The sequence below is a fragment of the Microtus oregoni genome, unplaced genomic scaffold (genome assembly GCF_018167655.1).
Source record: "Microtus oregoni isolate MIOR12 unplaced genomic scaffold, Mior012 000005F_ref0000423, whole genome shotgun sequence".
Taxonomy (NCBI): domain Eukaryota; kingdom Metazoa; phylum Chordata; class Mammalia; order Rodentia; family Cricetidae; genus Microtus; species Microtus oregoni.
The window spans coordinates 39565734-39587708 of NW_024543064.1; the positions used below are offsets into that span (position 1 = coordinate 39565734).

At 52.4% G+C, this 21975-nt stretch overlaps 1 protein-coding gene across 1 annotated transcript in view; it reads right to left on the reverse strand.

Moving 5' to 3' along the window:
* The window catches only part of Ttc39a (tetratricopeptide repeat domain 39A), a 41294-nt gene extending 19985 nt beyond the window's left edge, over window positions 1-21309 (reverse strand). The window contains 5 exon segments of the mRNA XM_041652756.1: window positions 2929-2996; window positions 3334-3410; window positions 4424-4555; window positions 12628-12732; window positions 21096-21309. Of these exon segments, the coding sequence (XP_041508690.1) occupies window positions 2929-2996; window positions 3334-3410; window positions 4424-4555; window positions 12628-12732; window positions 21096-21133 (420 nt within the window). The 5' untranslated portion in view covers window positions 21134-21309.
* Window positions 21310-21975: the final 666 nt, after the last annotated feature.

Here is a 21975-nt window from a genome sequence, read left to right on the forward strand (position 1 = left end):
GATACCTGCCTGCCGCGCACCGCGTCCCCGTGTCTGCGCTCTGTGCGCTAGAACCCAGTTCGCGAGCTTCGGGCAAGGGGCTGGAGGTTGAGAACACAGACATAGAGACAGACTGACACGCAGACCTTTTAACACTGATACCAAAAGCCCTTCTTTAATAGCACCATGGAGGCTTAAATACACTGCAGTCAATGGTCAACAGGTGATAATCTCACCCTCTGATCCTCTCTAACTAGGCACAGCTTCTAGTAACTTCTATTAGAAGGTTCTAGGAGGGGAGAGCAGCTGAAGGCCAGGACTCATTAGTCCCAACACCTGCCATGACAACGAGATCCGCAGCAGTGACACGGCACGGCATGATAAGCCTGAGGCACACTAACGGCATGCATACCTTGGCAGTAACCAATAGCTCCATGATTGGACTGAAGACCCACTCAGTAAAAGGGACAGCACGCCTATTATTGGAAACCCAGCCAGCTACGAGTGCCATTAAAGCCCTAAGTATGGCAGGAGAAGCCAGACCCACTGACTTACTAAACCAGCCTAATCCCTGACAACAACTAGAAACATCTGTCTCTATACCCACAGATGTGTAGTCTTCACCCCTCATCAAGGCAGCGTTTTGCAACAGATGGAGACCATTACAGAAAACCCCAACCAACCAAAACACAGAATGGTGGCACCCAGTCCCATTGGCTACATCTACAGAACACTCCCACACCTAAGGCTCAGGGAACCTTGGAAAGAGGGGGACAAAGATTGTAAGAGCCAGAGGGTCAGGGAGTTGGCTGAGACTGTGTCTCCTAGGATGTCTGAAGCCATTCCCTAAAGTCTCATCACCATGGCTACCCAACAGTGAGTTGACCAAGGATGACACCAATGGACACGCCAAAGTGGTCAGGGGACAGTCCGTGAGGCCTCAACCTACACACAGAACTACTGGCAACTGAGGAAATTTGGGAGTGGGCGGGGTGGTCTTCTCCAGGAAAGAGCACAGCATTGGTTGTCCAGTGCCAACTCAGCCCTGGAAACACAGACACACAAGTAACAGTATACAGACTAAACAAGTTATAGCTAGGAACATTTGTATATGCATATGTATCGTATATACATACATTTATTGCATGCAATAGCAATTAGTGAAAAATTTGAAGGAGAGGTATATATGAGAGGGTTGAGAAGAAAGGGAAGGGGAAAATGTTGTAATTAAATTATAATTTTTAAAAAAGAGCTAGCCAGGGGGTGGTGCGCACCTTTAATCCCAGCACTTGAGAGGCAGAGGCAGAGGTATCTCTGAGCTCGGGGCTAGCATAGTCTCCAGAGCAAGTTCCAGAACAGCCAGGGCTACACAGAGAAACTCCATCTCAGGAAGGAAGGGAAAAAAGAAAAGAAAACATACATACAAGTAATATTATATGGAGTGATACACTGGTTCATTGGCTGTCCTTCCAGAGGGCCTAGGTTCAATTCCCAGACCCACATGGTGGTTCACAACTGTCTTTAACTTCAGCTCTAGAGAATCCAAATGCCCTCTTCTGGTCTTTGAGGGCACCAGGCAAGCATATAATACACAAGACATGCATGCAGGCAAGACACCCACACACAAAAAATACAATAATATTTTTTAAAATTAAAAAGAGCTAATGAAGCCAAGGCATGGTGGTACATGCCTTCCACCATAGCACTTGGAAGGCAGAGGCAGCTGGATTGCTGTGAGTTCAAGGCCGGTTTAGTCTACAGAGTGAGCTCCAGATCAGTTAGAGTTGTATAATGAGACCCTGTCTAAAAAGAATAAGAAAACAACAACAACAAAAACAAGCTAAAGAAAATAAACAGCACCCAACACTAAAATGCATTTACCCTCCTCCAACACATGCACACACACATGCGTGCGCACACACACACACACCAAACACACACACATGCATGTGCAGTAACAATGTGCATAATTCCCGCTGCGTAGGAACTTGGCCAGACGCAAATTCAAATTCCAGTTCTCTATTTGCTAATCCTGTGACCTTAGGAAGAAGAGACCTCCCCTCTAAGACTGCTTTGGGTTCTGTGAGGGCTTCAGTAACAAGTGTAAACACATCAGAGAGGACCTCGGGCTATGGGAGTTCTGCAAACAGGGCATCTCCAGGGACTTGGGAGACACACAAGCCTACGGACAGAATTTGATCCTTGGAGCCCATGTGCCAAGCCAGATGCAGCGGAGTGCATCACAATCCCTACCAAAGAACGGAGGCAGAGACTGAGAATCATCTGTAAGCTTTGAGGTCAGCAAGCCTGGAGTACACAGCTCAGCAGCAGAAATAAGGAGAGCCTCTGCCTCAAAAACAAAGTAGGAGAGAACCAATTCCCAGAAAGTTCTCCTCTGGCCTCCACACATCTATGGCATGCTTTCCCCCTCCCTGTCACAGGCACACATGTATACACACAGACACACACTCACACACACATGCATGCGCACACGTGCACACACACGCACACATACACACGTGCACGAAATATGTTAAAAGGTGGAGAGTGAGAGGAAAACACCTGATAACCTCTGCCCTCCATGAACACACACCACACGCACAGGCAAAATGACAGATCTATAGACCCGCAGAAGCCCACTATATCATTTGCTACAAGTATTTGTTGTATAAATCAAGCAAAGCAGCTCTGTGGCAATGCCTGTGTCCACGTGACTCTTGACAGGAGCAGCAGCAGTGACCAGAAAGCAGCAGCACCGCTGTGAGAACATGGGGTGGGGGAGGAGGAAACACCTGCCCTCCTCATCCACCTTGCCCAGGGTTGGGTTGCTGAGCCTCAGGCCTTGCCACCTCTGAGGAGGCAAGTCTTGCTTGAACTCCTGGACTGACCCAAAATTCCAAGGCTCTCTGCACATCTCTGGTGTGGGCTGGGATGAGGGAGCTTCCTTACCTGCAGGAAGGTCAGGGCCGCTCTCTGCAGCAGGCACTCCGCATAGCAGACCTCCGCGTGGATCTCCTCTGAAGGAAAAAAGCAAAGGCAGGAGGCTCAAGCAAAGCCATGTTCCCTCTGGGGCACATGAAGTCCCAGAGGCTTTTTCTACACAGTCCCGGGCCTGAGGAGTACAGCCACATTTTTCAGGCTTCCAGGTGCTTAGCTGATAATGTTGTTGGGGGTCTGGGCTTCTCCTGTTCTATCCCTTCCACCAAAGGCCCCAGGCCATAGCTTAGCCTCCATGGGGACACGTGAATGAAGAACTTTTCTCTCCTCCCCTCTACCTTCCCCTCCCCTCCATACTGCCCTCCCCTCTCTGGGCCATCAGAGCCCATGCTTGGAAAGGCATCTCCAAAGCCCCACCTTCTGTGAACTGGTCCATGGTGGGACGGTGTACCAGGTTGCTGAAAGAGTCCGACACAGAAGACTTCCTCCGATGCCTGGAGAAGGAAAAGGGGCTCCGGTGATTCCTGAGGTTCAAAGAGGGGCCGGCCTAGGTCCTACTTGTCTTTACATAGACACCCTTTGCTAGGCTTTCAAATACTTGAAGGCTTGTAGGCACCTCCCACCGGCCCCTCCAGTCTCCGGTCCACAGCTCTCCCAATCCAGGGCGGACTTGCTGGGATCCTTCCTCCCTTCTTCACCCTGCTGAGGTCCAAACTCAGAGCACCCCATATGCTAGACAGGAGCTCTACCAACTGAGTCACAAGCCGAAGCCCTAGTCCAGGCCTAAAGATTTCCTGGATCACGAGGGTCTGGGCCCACACAGAGGCGAGTGTGTGCCCCAGTGGCCAGTGACCCCACCGATGCACTCCGGGCCAGTTAGTTCACTCAGAGACTGTGGGCTAAACAGCAGGCCCTGCCACCAGGTCACCAGGGCAACCCCGGTGACACATACGTCATCACGCCCCTTTTATAAATGAAGTAAGTTGAGTTCTGAGAGGGGCCTGACCAAGACAGAGTGAAAAAGTGGTAGACAGAATCCATTTACTCCCCAGCGATTGCCTCCGACAAGGCTCTACAGCCATGCCAACAGGGCCAGCTCTCGGCACTGGAGGACACACGTCCTCGGCGGTAGCAGCAGCAGCACTTAGCCGACACGCCAGGCCCGTGGGCAGGAAGGAGACGGTGGGGTGGGCCTCGCCACCCTATCCCACACCAGGCCCGTGGGCAGGAAGGAGACGCTGGGGTGGGCCTCGCTACCCTATCCTGCACCACGCCCGTGGGCAGGAAGGAGACGGTGGGGTGGGCCTCGCCACCCTATCCCACACCAGGCCCGTGGGCAGGAAGGAGACGCTGGGGTGGGCCTCGCTACCCTATCCTGCACCACGCCCGTTGGCAGGAAGGAGACGGTGGGGTGGGCCTCGCTACCCTATCCCACACCAGGCCCGTGGGTAGAAAGGAGACAGTGCGGTGGGCCTCACTACCCTACCCCTGCCCCCACGGCTCCCACCTCTGACACAGCGACTGTGCTTCCTTCATCATGTTGCCAGCAAGCAGGATGTCCTGGGGGTCGAAGGTCATCATGGCCTGCATCTCCAGGATGGTGGCATACGTCAGTGAGTGGTACATGCTCTCCTTAGTTCTGCAGGACAAAGAGGACACTGAGAGCACCAGAGGTGGCTGGCTGGCTGCAGGGGACACAGACCCTTTCATGGCATCTCAAATGACCTCCATCTAATGAGGGAAGGGGAAGAGCAGGGCTGGGAGTGAGAGGAGGTAATGGGGGAGGGGGCCAACATGGTAATGGATGCATTACAGACAAGCAGGAAACTGCCAAGGGTTTAAAAGCTAACAAGTTGAAGATCAAAGCCAAGAAAGGGAAAGGACCAATGTCAGGTCACTGGAGAGCCTCTGGCCTTACCTGATTCCTGAAGGAGGCTTCTCTCCCTCGGGCCCAAAATAGTGCCTTTTGTCTTCCAGCAGCTTTGTCAATCACACCCTGCCTCTGCCCTCTCAAGTCCACACCAAGTGCCCAAAGCGGGGAGGGACAAGGGATGCTGGGAAGCTTGAGCCTCCCCACAGAGGGTGATTCCCAGCACCCCATTTTGTTCTCCCCACCCTGATACCTGTTACTAAGAAAGGAATAAAATAACCTCACATCTTTTTCTCAATTAAAAAAAAAAATCCTGGTCCAGTTCCCAGCTCTTCTTCTTCCTGCTGAGTGACCCCAAGTGACCTTCCTGGGGAGGAGCCACAGGTCCTGGTGCTGGCTGGAGGCTGTTCTTCCCACACACCTGGTACCTGCCTCTTGCCTTCTGCCCCATCTCCTCTGTCCTGCACCATCTAGACTAGTCACCACCGGTTCCCCATTTCATCTGACCTACAGCTCCAGCTGAACCTCCCAGCACTCAAGAGTGCAACCCTGGGGTCAGCAAGGTGGCTCAGCAGGCAAAGGCGCTTGCCACCAACCCCCCACACTTTCCTCTTCTGGGCCCTTGCCCAGGCTGCTCCTCCAGCTTGATCTGTCTTTCTGATTCAGTCACCACAGCCCTCAGCCTTCAGGATCCCTGGAAATCCAGGTTTCTCCTAGGGAACCACATGCCTCTGACAGGGCACAGACCACACTCGGCCCACGAGCACAAGTTTAACTCTCCTCTGCAGACTGTGAGGACCGTGGGGCAGGGCTTGGTGTGACTCACTTCTGTGGTCTGATGTGGCAGAGTTGCACCAAGCTAGCCTCAGAAAGCCCTCACCTCCTGCCTCCCCGAGCCTCCACTGACCCAAGCTTCTAGACTAAGGAGTGTCCCACGGTATGAGGAGCAGATTTAGCCCAATGTGGAGACAGCAGTGGGCAGTAATAGCTGGAAAAATGCCAGTTTCTCATTGTACTTGGAGGGACCCCTTAGCAGCCTGGAAGTTGGCTGTTACCCCAGCAACAGGGGGTGATGGTGCTGGAGGGCTGGGGCCGCTGAGGCTGGGGCTGCTGAGGCTGGGGTCGCTGACGCTGGCAGGGGAACAGCTTGCCTGCCACGGCAGAAGCCTGCAAGGTTTCGGCCCCTTCCCCAAGTGCCTTGGTCAATTATTTTCTAAACTCCTCAGTACCACGCCAATGCCGGGAACATCAGAGGCGAGATGGCGAGGTTTCATAAAGGGTTTTATGGTTAGATCACGTGACTTTGGCCGTCTTCCTTTCTAATTAAACTAGCAAAGCCTGTGGACATTACTCTTCTCCTTCTGGGTAACCCTCAGAGGTGAGGTTTTTGGTTTATTTTGTTTTGTTTTGAGGCAGGGTCTTAGATTTCACTAAACAGATCTCCCTTGCTTCCCCAGTGCTGGGATTAGAGGCATGCACCGTTATCTACCTGCTATAGGTCAGAATTCTTGAGGACCAAAGGAACAGAAGTCTGGATTTCTCCCAGTCCTGCCGGTTCCCAGCACCTTCCAGCCATGACTGTGTAGGAATAGTGGCCAATGGAAAGGATCTGGCTGCCTGTTGCTGGGGGTAGGGGTGCTGAACCTGGACTTTAGAGTCCCTCAGACACAGGCTGGAATCTTGGCTGTGACAGTCACCTGACTCTGGTAGGTCTCTTGGCCTCTCTGAGTCTCAGGATTCCCCTCTGTAGAAAAACAAATACGGCCGGGCATGGTGGAGCACACCTTTAATCCCAGCACTCGGGAGGCAGAGGCAGGTGGATCTCTGTAAATTCGAGGCTATCCTGGTCGAAACGGCCAAGTTCCAGGCCAGCCAGAGACCACACACATACACACATGGGGAGTGGGGGAGGAAGGAAGGGAAGAAACAAAGGAAAGAAAGGGAAAAATGAATACAATGATCTTTCTGTTCGGGAGCTTCTTGGGTGACTGAAATTGTTTTCAGCTCTCAGGCCACACCACCCCTGCTCGGTAGATGTGAGTGCCTCTTCCCACCAGCATCCAGAGTCACTTCCTTGAGGGGCTTCCCTAGCAGGACCACCAGCATCTCTCAGAACATCCCCCAGCTTCCCAGCCTCTTTCCCAGGGTCTCTCCCTGCTTCTCTCTCCCTCCCTCTTCCTTCGCATCCTGAGTCCCAGGACACAGCCCTACCCTCCCAGCCACACCTGCTGGGCCCGGAAGGAGGAAGCCCTGCCCAGGCAGCTGGCAGACAAAGTGGAATTTCTAGTCTAAGACCCAAGGCCCCAACATGTACCTGTGGCCAGGGATCCTGGCCCTCACCAGCCCACCACATGGAATACTCCAACCTGGATTGGGAAATGGGATGCAGAGATATGGTGACTCCCCAAGTTCAGACACCCAGAATTTTCTGTATGCCTCACAACCTCTTGTTTGTACATGTGGCACTTGGACCCCTGAGCTGAACTCAGCTCTGTGAAAAGAGGCTCCCTGGAATCCCACCTCCTAGGGCCCAAACCAGCTGTCATGATGGGGGAGAGTGCAGAGGGTGGCCCCCTCTTACTCCACTAGCAATCAAGACTGAGGCCATGTCAAATCCTTGCCAGCCCTCCTTTCCCACCTCAGCCTCAACATCCAGGGTCCCCCATCCAGAGCCCTCAGACCTTCTGCTGGACCCAGTTGGGAACCCTAGGACAGGGCCACATAACTGCCCACTTCCCAAACTGCCCTGAGCAAGGTTGCAGGGAACCGCCCTGCAGACAGGTGACTTTCTGAGCTGAGTCAGCCTCCGCTGAGACCGTCATCCTTCTCAGAGAGCAATTTCCTCTCCTTGCCATCTCCCCAGAACTACCTGGCCCGTCTCAAAGAAACTCCAAGACATGGCATGGCCATATCCTGAACTTCCTGTACCGGGAACTCACCTATCTCTCTCGGTGCATGCCCTTTCCCACAGCCTCCCTCCTCTCTGGGAGGAAGCCACATGAGGCCCTTCCAAGCAAGGTGACCATGCCACCCTGCATGAGACCTGGGAGAGCCCAGCAGTCAGAATGCAGCCTGCAGCACAGGGTGGGCCTGGATTTGCATCCAAGCTCTGCCACTGACAAGCCATGATCACTTATTCAACAGGAAAAATTACTGGAGTTGCCTCCGTGTTCCAGACAGTGCCCGGGGACAGTGCTGAGAATCATAAGCCAGCAGGACAGACAGTCTTATTCAGAGATGTGGCATCTGGATAGCAGAGGCAGAGAAGGAAGGGACTGTGGCAAACCCTGTTAAGCCCAAGGAGCACAGAAAGATGCTACCCACCTCACTAGGGGCAAAACGGCCAAGCAGACCCGTGTTCAGCACGGAATCAGGAATGGCTGTGGATCCAGCCTTCTCTGAAGTTATAAATGAGACAGGGGGCCTGTGGCTGTTACTGGTGACCACCACTCTAGAGCCGTGGTTCTCAGGGAAGGTGATGAGGGGCTTCTGTCTCTGCTCTGCAGAAGGAAATCTGACAGTTTCTGGAAAGAGTCTTTGGTTGTCATGGGTGGGGTATGACTTTACTTACCTGAGACACATGATAATTTTGGTTTCCCTAAGGTGAGGTGCAGGGAGTGTGCTACTGACCCCCCAGACTGGCACAGGTAAACAGCTTGTCCTACAAGTGGGGCAGGCATCCTGGGCTCCAGGTGTGGTGGCACACACCTGCAATCCCAGAAATGGGCAACCTGAGGCAGGAGGATCTCAAGTTTGGGATCTGGACTAAATAGTAAGATTTTTGTCTCCAATAAAAGAAGATGACGGCTGGATATATGACTCAGCAGTTAAAGGCATTCACCTCGCTAAGAACCCAGGTTCAATTCCCAGCACCCACATGATGGTTCACAACTTTTTTAAACTCCACTTCCAGGGGATCTGAATCGCTCTTCCGGTTCTTTGCCTGGGCACCAGGCACACACATGATGCATAGACACACATGCAGGCAAACACCAACATGCATAAAATCCAAGTAAAAATATAAAGGGGGACTGGAAAAACAGCTCAGCAGTTAAAACAGCTGCAGTCTGAGTACGGGGACTGGAAGACCCCCACAGCCCCACATAAATGCTGGGTGGCGTGGTAGCCCACCTGGGATTCTACCCCAAGGATGTGGAGATCGGGGACCCCTCAGAGCAAGCTGGGTAGCAAGACTAGCCACACGAACAGGCTGTGGGCTTGATTCCAAGACCCTGCCTCAACCGATGGGGTAGGAGAGCAATCAAGGATGAGTCCACCATCAGCCTTGGGCCCCCACATGCCTGCACACACACATTTACACAAACCCTGACACATGCACATCACACACATGTACAAGAGAAAAAAAAAGGAAGAAAAAATAGATATTAAGGACCAGAAAGAATATGCAGAGAAACAGTGAGCACTAGGAAATTACTCATGGCATCATGGAGGAAACAAAGTCAAGGGAAGAACCTAATGACACTCCGAGGGAAAAGGCGGAAATGCAAGGGAGGGCTCAGCAAGATGGCTCAGTGAGTAAAGGCGCTTGCTCCAAAGCCTGAAGACCTGAGTTTAATCCCTGAGTCCACACGGTGGAGGGAGAGAACAGATTCCTGAAAGTTGTGCTCTGACCTCAACATGTGTGCAGTGCCCTCCACGCGCGTGCATGTGCACACACACACACATACACACACGTGCTCACACACAAACACACGCTTGCACACACGCACACACACGCATACATGCATGATGGAGGAAGGTCATTGGCTAATAAAGAAACTGCCTTGGCCCATCTGATAGGGCAGAATTTAGATAGGCGGAGTAAACAGAACAGAATGCTGGGAGGAAGAGGAAGTGAGCTCAGAAATCCTGCAGCTCCTCTCAGAGCCAGATGCGATGAAGCTCCGACCCAGGATGGACGTAGGCTAGAATCTTCCTGGTAAGCGCACCTTGGGGTGCTACACACATTAATAGAAATGGGTAATCAAGATGTAAGAATTAGCCAGTAAGAAGCTAGAGCAAATGGGCCAGGCAGTGTTTAAATGAATACAATTTGTGTGTTGTTATTTTGGGGCATAAGCTAGCGAGGCAGCCGGGAGCTGGGGTGGCAGGAACGCAGCCCACAGCTCCTTAAACACATGCATACACATGCATACACGCACACACATGCATACATGCACACACATATGCATACACACAGGCACACACACATGAATACACGCACACACACATATACGCACGCGAGTGCACACACACACAAACACGCACACACATGCATACACGCATGCACACACGCGCGCACACACATACACACATGCATACATGCGCACACACACACACACCTTTGAAAAGACACGTAAAGGAGAAGGGAGGGAAGGCGAAGCTTAGAGAAGGCTCACCTGGGAAGGCCAACACCTGGCTGAAGGAAAGGGAACAGAAGAATAAGGAAACTTCCTAGAACAGAAAGAGTCGATTACAAAACTACAGAATGAAAGAGACCTTTGTCCCAGCCCACTGCTCTGAAACCTGGACAGACAGGAAGAGTAGAAGACCTGAAACAGCTCTGAGAAGGCACACACAGATCACACTGGAGGAGGAACCAGGATTAGGGTCACTGTTGCTGTGACGAACACCATGACCAAAGCGACTCGGGGAGGAAAGGGTTTGTTAGGCTTACACTTCCACATCACTCTTCATCACGGAAGGAGTCAGGACAGGAACTCAACCAGGGCAGGATCCTGGGGGCAGGAGCTGATGTAGGGGCCATGGAGGGTGCTGCTTACTGGCTTGCTCTGCCTGCTTTCTCTAAAGAGCCCAGGACCACCTGCCCAGGGATGGCCCCACCCACAGTGGACTAGGCTCTTCCACATCAAAGTAATCTAATTAAGAAAATGCCCAACAAGCTTGCCTACAGCCTGAAATTCTGGAGGCTTTTTCCCAAATGAGGCTCCCTCCTCACAGATGACCCTAGCTTGTGTCAAGCTAACAGAAAACTTGCCAGCCCAACAGCTATGGTAGATTCGCTCGCAGTTCACGTGGTATGTTTGAATATCTGGGGTCATCCTGTGGAGGGGGTAAAAGACATCACACCAGGAGATGAGGAGCTAAGACCACTAACAAGTCCAGCAAGGAAACGCCATCCAGCTCATCAAACACACAAGTCATCCTGACAGTGAGCGATAATAACGAAGGAAAACTTCTGAAATGAGAGACTGGAATGTCTTGGGTTCAACAGGCTAGTTACCTTATCTAGGGTTCCAGCCATTCCTGGATCACGCCTGTGTTGGAACTAACATGGAATCTATGACCTCAGTGGACCACCAGCTCCCACCAATCCAGAAGCTAAGACTGCCGTAAGAGCATCCTGAGACTGTAGCAAGGCCTCCCTCATCTTGTTCTGTCTCTCTGATGTACCCACCAATGTATTGTGCACTTGCCTTGATTTACGATTTTATCTGTTCTGGAAAACTATGTAAAATTTTCATGAGACTGCTTCCATACTGGAACATGGAATTTGGGGTAACCTCAATCTGTGCTCCCAGGATACGGTCACTCAAAATGGGTGCCAGAATAAACTCTCTCCTGTTCCGTTTAGGATGAGAGCTGTGGGTTTGGTTTTGAGGTGTGTGTGTGGGGGGGGGGTGTGGGTGTGTGTGTGCTGACAAAGATGAGATGCAATGATTATGAAGGTATAATAATCTCAATTAGTAATTTGGTTAAATATTGTAATACAGTAAGGGGATGAGGGAAACAACGTGGGGCCTGTGGGTAAGAATTCTTTTCTTTTGTTTTTACTTTTCAGGGTAAAGAGCTCATGTAGCCCAGGCTGGCCTTGAATTTGTTCTCTAACAGAGGATGACTTTGAATTCAAGAACTTTCTGTCTTTGCCTTCCAAGTTCTGGGGTGAAGGGCACCATCATATCCAGGTAAGAAAGCTAAATTCTTTTCTTTTTAGAGAGGATCTTTCTGTGTTACCCTGGCTGTCCTGAAACTTACTACATAGACCAGGCCTGGCCTCGAACTCACAGAGATCCACCTGCCTCTGCCTCCAAGTACTGGGAGTAGAGGTGTGCACTACACACCCAGTGAAAACTGCAGTTGTATCTACTAAGAGATGAGTTTTTAAAGTGACAAAGTGGTGAATTTTGGGATAATGAGATCACTCGGCTTTATGCAGGCCTAAAAGACCAAGTTTAATCCCAGGGCCACATAAGGTGGCAGCAAGAGACCTGACTCCCTAGAGTTATCCTCTAGCCTACACACACACACACGCACACACGCACACAAATTTTTTTATTAAAAGTGAATTTTATGGTATCTGAACTATACCTCAGCTTTAAAAACCGAAAAGATGTGGGAGATTGGGATTAGGAAAGAAACCCTGCGTGCGCATATTATTTAGAAACAGTTTGCCAGGCCTGGTGGTACATGCTGGGAATCCTAGCCCTTGGGAGGCGGAGGCAGGAGAATCTCAAGTCAGAGGTTGGCTCGGAGACCCTGTCTCAAAACCAAACAAACAAACCAACAGCAAACATTGGAGAAATGCCTCAAAGTGCAGCCCTTGTCACTACCCAAAGGCCCAGGGAACAGTCCTAACAGGGGAAGACTGGCTGGAAAAGGGAACAGGAAATCACCTACAGTGGATTCAATGGGCTAGGAAGTCACCAGCCCTCAATGACTGTGCAAACCACCTGGCTGCTCACAGGCTCTGGGAGAGGGGTGCCTGTGCCATTTGGATAAAACTTTTCAGGGGTCAGTGTGACGTAGTCACGGGGTTCCCCCACCCATGTCCGTCCCTATGTGGGCACCTGCATGTGTACACACCCACCCCTTGAGCTCACCTGGGTTTGAGGTAGCTGAGTGCTTCTGAGAACTGGTTGGTGAGGAAGAGGTCCAGGGCTGTCATGCACTGGTCCAGGGCCTCATGGAGGCTGCTCACAGGAGACCTGAGAGAAGAAACAGACACGTGACTGATGGGGTCTTTGGCCTCTCCTCACCGGCTTGGTTGAGCTGACAACTAAGCCTCCTCTGGGCTGAGACATCCTCTTCCGTGCCAGGCACAGGGACCTCTCAGCGTCCCCAATGGTGGAAGACGTCAGGGTGTCATCTGGGACTCAATGGCAGGGTGGGAACGGGATTGAGGATGGGGAGCAAGGAAGCCATAAGAAGGGATACTTCTTACCCTTCACAAGTGTAAAGGGAGTCCTTGTGGCCCTTCTGACCCATTGGGCGTTGCTGACCCCCGGAAGGGCACCACCCAACACGGATTCCACGTTGTCCCTCTCAAGGTATTTCTTTCGCCAGGTTCTTACTGACATCAGGCCTATACTCTAGAACTGACCCTGTCACAATAGGCCGTGGAGGGCAATGAGCATTCCAGAGCCTTCCATACTTAAGTCACCTTCCTGATGCTATCTCCTACATACCTGGCCCTCTTCTGGTCCTCAAGTTCCCCTATAGCTCTACCTACATATTTAAATTATTGTCTGTCTCCTGCCACTAAAATACAAGCTTCTAAAAAGCAGGAATCTTGCTTCTACCCCTTCTGTATCCCCAGCTCTAGTGTCTGGCACAAAGCAGGCTCCTAACAAACTCGTGAGGGAGTGAGGAATGAATGAATGAATGAATGAAGTCCAAGGCCGGGACTTTCCTGGGTCTCAACTTTCCCTTCAGAAAAATGAAAATGCCACTTCTCCAGGAGTCTAATTTGATTTTTTTGTTTTGTTTTGTTTTGTTTTTCGAGACAGGGTTTCTCTGTCTAATTTGAATGAAAGAAGTCTTGTTAGTTTTTTGAGACAGGGTCTTTCTATGTAGCCCCTGGCTATCCTGGAACCCTTTCTATAGGTCAGGATAGCCTGGAACTCACAGAGATTCACCCGCCTGGGTACTGGGATTAAAGGTGTACACTAGAAAGAGGTTTTTATAGAAGCTTGCCACACCGCTGGAGAAAATCCTGATCTTCAAACCCCAGTGAAAAGAAGTTCTCCATTTAGGCCAAGTCTCACACCTACCCTGAGGCCTGGCAGCGGATCCTCCCAGGCAAACTGAGAAGCAGTCAAAGCCTCTTGCACCTTCTCTCTAGCCTGTCCCCTCTCAGCCTTGCCACTTTAATGAGTAACACACCTCCACCCAGTTTCTCAGGCCAGAAGTCTGATAGCCATCTTTGACCCACCCCTCTCCCTGGGATTCATCCTCACCTGCCTGTCTCTGCATCTGCGGGCCTCTGGGCCAAGCTGCTGTCATGGTGACCCAATTCTGCCAGGAAAGCTCCCCTCTCCTCTTCTATGACCTCTTTACCCAGACTTAGCCCCTTTCATACCACATTTCATGTTCCATAAGGTACCCTTCCTTCCATCTCTCTTAGGTTCTGCACCCATTTATCGGTGGTGGGTTTTGGTACTTGTATTTTAAATAATAAAAACCCTTTCCAAGTTGATAGAGAGATACGCCATGTATGGAGATCACCTGACAACCTTTGGGAGACAATCGTCTCCTTCCCTGTATGTCACAGGCATCGAACTCAGATCCTCAAGCTTGGCAGCAAGCCTCTTTACCTGCTGAGTCATCTTGCCGGCCCTTGTCTTTTAAGACAGGGTCTTACTATGTAGCTCTGGTAGTTTGGATGTGAAATGTCAAGTATGGGCTCTTATATGAACACTCAGTTCCCAGCTGGTGGTGCTGGTTAGGGAGGTTGTGAATCCATTAGGAAACAGGGTTTTCCTGAGGGAAGTGGACCACTAGGGGTGGCCTTCAGGCTCTACAGCCCAGCTCTAGGGGTGACCTTCAGGCTCTACAGCCCAGCTCTAGGGGTGACCTTCAGGCCCTATAGTCTAGCTCTAGGGGTGGCCTTCAGGCCCTATAGTCTAGCTCTAGGGGTGACCTTCAGGCCCTATAGTCCAGCTCTAGGGGTGACCTTCAGGCCCTATAGTCTAGCTCTAGGGGTGACCTTCAGGCCCTATAGTCCAGCTCTAGGGGTGACCTTCAGGCTCTATAGTCCAGCTCTAGGGGTGGCCTTCAGGCCCTATAGTCCAGCTCTAGGGGTGACCTTCAGGCTCTATAGTCCAGCTCTAGGGGTGGCCTTCAGGCCCTATAGTCTAGCTCTAGGGGTGACCTTCAGGCTCTATAGTCCAGCTCTAGGGGTGGCCTTCAGGCCCTATAGTCTAGCTCTAGGGGTGACCCTCAGGCCCTATAGTCCAGCTCTAGGGGTGGCCTTCAGACTACAGTCCAGCTCTAGGAATGGCCTTCAGGCCCTATAGTCCAGCTCTAGGAATGGCCTTCAGGCTCTACAGTCCAGCTCTGCTTCCAGTCCATTCTTTTGCTTCCTAAGTGTGGATATGATGTGGGCAGCCAGCTTCCTGCTACCACACTTTCCCCAGCATGACGGGCAGCATACCCCAGGAACTGCAAACCCAGAATAATCCCTTTCTTTCTTAAACTGCTCTTATCAGAGTTATTTTATCGCAACAACAGGAAAAGAAACAGGAAAAGAAAAGATAGGGCCGGGAGAGGTAGCTCAGCAGTTTATAGCACTTGCTGCTCTAGGGGAGGACCACGGTTCAATTCCCAGCACCCGCATGATGGCTCCATGACCATCCATAACTTCACTTCCAGGGGGAAGAGGCCCCCTTCTGACTTCTGCATGCTCTAGGCACACATGTGACACCACTGATACATGTCAGCAAGACATGTCCCAAACCTCCCCTCCCCTGCCTTGAGTGAACACCAGAGGTTCCTGAGTCTCAAAGGTGCAGTGACCACAGCTTGTTTCCAGTCACCCTCCAGCTCCCACCACTAGGGAGGACCTGTGGCTGTCAAGGGGTTCAGGAGGGCATCTTAGAGGGTGCCTAGTGTAACCCACCCAGCCCCCAAGAAATCGTTCCAAAGGCAGAATTTAGGAAACACTCACCCTTCTAACCCAGCCCTGTCTTAACAGCCATGGATACCTTTTGAAAGCACAGATCTGACCATGTTAATTCAAATCCATCATGGCTCCTCATGTCTCTGAGAGCGAAGACCCACTCACTTCTTTCCACGGTCATAAAAGGCCCCACCCAAAGCAGGCTGGCCTTCCTCTCATGGAGCCTGGCAGGCCTGTCTTCCTTTGTGTTCAGGGCCCAGCCTAGCAACCAGTGTCCAACCCATTCATCTCTGCTGTGTGAATTAACTAGGAAGCTGCAAGCATCGTGCTACGAGTGCTCAATGGCATTCTTCATTTGTACCCTCGAAGTGCTTTGTGACATGGGGCTATGCACACTGCAGATGAGAAAACAGAGCCACAGAGGCCAAGTTGACTTGGCCGAGACCACAGAGTCAAGGGTTGGGCTCTCAGTTTCTGCCTATGTCAGTATCCATCGGCTGAGCCTCATGGATCAAGAGGCTCACATCTACCAAGTGCAGAGGCAAAAGCCTCCCTCTCATTTTTGCCAACATCCTACCCCTCACCACATCCCAAGGAGAAGTGGGAAAGACACACAGCACCTCTTTGTCCTAACCGAAGTGAGGAAGGTCTACAGTGACCCCCCCTTCTACAGTGACCCTCCCCCCTACAGTGACTCCCCCCCCCCCGCCCCTAGAGATAACCTTGAACCCATTTTTCCTCTGTCTTCCCTCCCACCACACTGACTGAGCTCTCTCTCTTGGTTGCTGCTCAGTCTGGGCTCTGGGAACAGAGTGGCCCCAGACTGGAACCTTGCCCTAGAGGAGCTCAGTCTTCTGAGAAGGTCCTGAGCTACCAGAGCAGTGACGGCCACAGTTAACAGGGCTGTGGCTGTAGAAAGCATTGGGACTGAAGAGGCCCTAACTCAGCTTGGGCACAAGAAGGTATCTCAGCCAGATGGCACCGCACTGAACCCAGGGCACAGAAAGAAATCCATGAAGGGAATGGAGCGGGTAAAGGTGGTTCGGAGGCCAGGCAGGCTCGACAGGCTGAAGACAGTCCAGAAAGCCTACTGGGTGGAGAGATGAGGTAGGGCCTGGCCGGGGAGCCCAGGAAGACTCCTATGGGATTAATGGCACAGACAGCCGCTCCATCCACCAAGAGATCACTCAAGCTTTATCTAAATTAGCTGCAGGATGATTTCGCTCAATCCTGCTCCCAGCTGAGCTCTTATCTGCCTTTGACAGATAAGCATGAAGACACAGCAGCCTGGGCAACTCCTCCCAGGGCTTCTACAGGGGCAAAGCACAGGGCTTTCCCCAGGCTTCCCCTGCCCTGGCTAGGAAGGAGGCCCCAAGTCCATCCTGTTCCAGGATACCTTGTTCTGCCAACTTACATCCTTGTGGTGATGGTGGCCTCTCTGCTGTGCCTTAAGGACATTCAGGTACGGGTAAAGGATGGGGATGCGTGGGCACTGAATTGGAGAGCTCCATGGGGTGTTAGGCACAAGGATGTCCCATTCAGATACATACGCGTTCACCCCCTCCCCCCGTCCCCCTTCCCCCAACCCCCCTCCCCCCACATACATGCACACACAGAAGGCCACACAGTGAGACGCAAGCTGCGGGGTGGGGGTGGGAGGTAGGAGAGAGCCAGGCAGCTGGGGCCACTCTACTCCTCTTCCCTTCCCATCTTCCTGTGTCATGGGCTTGGGCTGGCAACAAAGTCCTGGGAGACCGACCCTAACCTCAGCCAGGACAGTCACTCAGGGAGCAGACTAGAGCCAGGCCTGGATTTTTATCTCTGTTCTGCCCTTTTGTGGTGCAGGACTCTAGAAGTGAGTATCCACGGGGGGTTGTGGCTCTGAATTGACCTTTCTAAGCTTCCAGTATGGTCAACAGGTTTCATTCAAAGCCCCACACTCCTGCGGCCCTTAGCTACACACAGCCTGTACTCCAAGGCATGACTTAACACGCCAAGGTCTCTTAGAGCTTTGAAAGCAGACAGCCTTGGTCTGGCCAATGTAGCTCTGCAGTCTCTTGATCACCCCGTAAAGGCTTTGTGTTTTCAGTCTTTTGAGACTGGACTGGGTCTCTTATATCGAAGGCCAGCCTGGAACTCACTATGTAGCCAAGAATGAGCTTGATCCTCTTGTCTCGGCCTCCCATGTACTAGGATTGCAGGCATGTTCCGTCATGCCCAGCTTTATTCTGTGCTAGGGGATCAAACCCAGGGCTCTGTACATGCTAGACACGTACCATACAACTGAGCCTCACCCCAGCCAGCAGAAAGTTCTTCAGCCTTACAAGCCTTTATTTCCTTGTCAATACAATGGGCCTAATGGTCCCTACACCCCAGGGTTGTGAGGAAGGACAGAGGTGGGAAGTACTCATGAACTATTACTGGTTATTCTTTTTTTGTTTGTTTTTGTTTTTCAAGACAGGGTTTCTTTGTGTAACAGCTCTGGCTGTCCAGGTACTCACTTTGTAGACCAGGCTGGCCTCAAACTGACAGAGATCCACCTGCCTAAATGGGTGCACCATTGCCACCCCCGTATGGTTATTCTTTTCCATTGCTGTCAATTCTCTCCCAAGCACTGATTTTGTAAAGCCAGGTGTGGTGGCGCACTCCTACATCTCGGCACTTAGGAACGCTGAGGCAGAAGGATCTGGAGTCTGAGGCCAGACAAGGACCACACATTGAGATCCTATCAGAAGGAAATAAAGAGAGGCGGGGGAAGAGGAAGAAGGGGATGAGGGAGGCGGTGCTAGAGTGTGCACCAGTAACCCTTGAGGGCCACCACAGAGGCAAAAGACAGCCATACAGGAATATTCTGTGTTTGAATAGCAGGACACAGGGAACCACCCCAATGTCTAACAAGGGCAGTAAACATGTGGAGTCTTTACACAGGGTGATGAAGCAGGTATCAGGGTGACAGGGACCAGCCTGTGGGACCGAGAAGGCAAAACCTCACAAACCCAAACTTTAAAGAAGTAAACAAACAAAAAGCGCATGCCTTTAATCCCAGCACTTGGGAGGCAGAGGCAGGTGAATCTTTTTGGGTTCAAGACCAGCCTGGTCTACAGAGCGAGTTCCAGGACAGCCAAAGATACACAGAGAAACCCTGTCTCAGGAAAACAAACAAACAAACAAAAATACTCCCCATCCCCAAACTGGATGTTTTTTGATTTTCCTATACTCAGCAGGAGGATAAAAATGGGAAATGATAAACCCACGATTCCGGCTGGCAGTTATCTCTGGAGAGGGAAGGCAGGAGGGAGGCTCCACGAGGGCTTTGCGACGCTAACAAGACTTCTCTCTTAAATACAGAATAAAGTGTGTGGGCACAGGGTTAATGTCTGGCAACACAGCATGACAAGAACATGGGGTCAGCTTTATGATTATTGTTGTTGTTTATTTTCGAGACAGGGTTTCTCTGTGTAACAGCCCTGGCTATCCTGGAACTCGCTCTGCAGACTAGGCTGGCCTCAAACTCACAGAGATCCACCTGCCGCTATTTCCCAAGTGCTGAAAATAAAGGTGTGTGCCACCATCACCTGGCTTCCATTTTATTATTTACCATAGGGACTGGGGAGATGGCTTAGTGATTATGAATGTGTGCCATCCTCACAGAGGACCAGAGTTTGGTTCCAGGACCCACATAGGTGGCTCATAACTGCCTGTAATTACAGGTACAGGGGCTCTGATGCCCTCTTCTGGACTTTCTCTTTATACATATACACACGTGCACACACACACACACACACACACACACGTGTGTGTATATATATAATTAAAAACAAACTACCCTTAAAAATTATTTATCATATCCTCTGAAGCCTTAAAAACATTTCACAACTTTTTAGCTGGGCATGGTAGCATAGGCCTGTAGTCCCACCTGGGTGGGAGGTAGAGATGGGGACATCAGGAGTTCAGGGTCATCCCCAGCTACATAGAGAATGCAAGGATAGCCTGGACTACATGAGACTGTCTCAACCCACCCCATTGCCACTACCAAGAAATTATTGTTATATGGTGGAAATCTGAGACTTGACTATTCTTTCCCAGAGTTAGACCTAGACGAGGTCTGACTGTTTGCTGAGTGACTAAGTAGGTAAATGTCTGTGGTGGAGACGGAGATGCTTTTGCTTTGGCCCTCTTCTGCTCAAACCCCGAGAGGATAACACTGACAGGGACAGGGGAATGGACAGATGAACCTGTTTGGCATCAAAGAGTGGGCCCTCAGGCATACAAGAAGACAGTTGTTCTGTTTGTGCTAGAGATTTGTGCTGACTGGAAGCTTAGAGCAGGGCTGGAGAAGCCCAGGGTCATTCCAGGGACTCAAGCATAGACGTGGGTGTGTGAGCCAGAGGGATCAAGGTGGCTTCCAGCCGGGAAGTCTGGGATTCGTGGATGGAAGCCTTGCTCTGTGTCTACCTTATGAAAAACGGGGCTGTGCAGAAAAGTACCTGGTCAAGCACCAGATGTGAGGCCTTCAGTCCTCAGCACGGAGGGCACAGCTAGCCCAGCCTCTTTGTGTTTTCCAAAGGAGGGGCCAGGAGTCAGGGAGGTGAAGGCCTTGACCAAAGTTATACAACAGAAATGAGGAAGGGAAAACTTAGCCTTCCTCCAGGCCACCATATCACCGGCACCAAACTTCCAAGCACTCAGACCCATACTACCATAGCGGGCCCTGGGGAGGCTTCCAGCTGTCCTGTGGCACCAGGCTCCTTTCCTCCTTGCTCACCTGTCAGGCCTCAGGCCCTTGGCAAATATTGTCCCTGTTCTGATCTCCAAGTAGGGCGGGCACCCCTCCCAGCTCACCTGAGCAGGATCTGCCCAGCAACCTCCCACAGCCAGGGAGACTCGCCTCAAGCACCGAGACCCAGGAACAGCAGAGCTGCTGATGGTCTCCAGACAGCAGCTGGCGGTGCCTGGGGACAATGTAGGGGGTCTGACCGGGACTTCGGCGGGGTGGGGGTGGGGCCGACCAAGATAGCCACGTTGATAGTGGCTATACCCACCTTGACAGCCAAGGTTCCTGCTACACCCAATATCCCGGGCCGGAGCACGCCGCTTAGAGCCCTTCAAACACCTTAAACAACCCTAAAGGGGATGCAGTGTTCAAATTTCACTCCCCACTCTTACCTCCTGGATAATGGAGAGCAAGTCACTTAAGAACTATGCCTCAGTTTCCTCATCTGTAAGGAGGGTTGATCGTAACCAGGCCCACCCCACGGGTGCACGCTCCACAAGGAGGGAGAGAAAGTTGGGACCCAGAGGGACAGTTGACTGAGCCAGGGTCCCCGGGAGGCAGCGGGGCGCGGGCTGCCCAGCGGCTGGAGCCGCAGTGCGGTCCTGGGGCTCCTCCTGGGAGGTCCCGAGGCATCCACCCCGCACGGCCCGCGCCCCGAGGCTGCCTCGGCCACTCACCCCGCGGGCAGGGCTCCCGGGCCACCGGCCGTGGTCATCGCTGCGCGCGCCTGACGCCAGGCGCGGCCCAGGTGCTGCGGCCGGATCCCCGCGACGCGGCGGCCGGGGAGGGGCGCGCCGGGGGGCGGGGAAGGCGGCGGGGCCGGGCCGGTCTCGGGCTGCCCACCCGCGCAGTGGGGCCATGGCCGCGCCCTGGCTGCGCAGCGCCCGCCCTCTCCACTCCCCGATCCCATCCCTCCAACCCCAGGTGAGACTCTGGCGCTCAAGGTCGGCGCGGCCGGGGCTTTCGAGCTGTGGCGCAGACAACAACTACGGAAACTGCGGGCGCCTCCCCCCGTGGGGCCGGAAACATTCTCCGCCTCTTCTCCGCCTCTCCTAGGCCACAGCTCCCGGTCCCCGCGCGCCCCGCACCTGAGCTCTCGCGGTCCAGCCGCATTGCCCAGCTATCTGAGCAGAGAAAGTCTAGCTTCTGCAGTCAGGCGTGAACATTCATTCATTCTAACCACTTGTCCAACGGGAGCGGAGGGGATACGCGGGGGCGGGGGGGGGGCGGGGGGAGCGGCGGCAGTGTTTTGCCAGAGACCAGAAGGGAGGAAATTCTGCGGGTTAGCGCTCACCGCTAGCAGGCGGCTTCACACTCGTCCTCTCAAACAATCCCTACAATTGCCATTGTCCAGATGTGGCAACGGGGCCAGTCGCGTCCATGTGACCTGTGTTGAGCCACTCAAATAAGTGGCAAGCAAGAACTGCAACTCAGCCCTCCTAACTCCAGAGCTCATACTCAGTCCCTTCTCCCTTCGGTCTCCTCCCCTCTCACTCTTAGAGGGCAGTCCCCAGATGCCCACTATGCACCCAGACCTGGAGTGGCTTTGCAGACTCC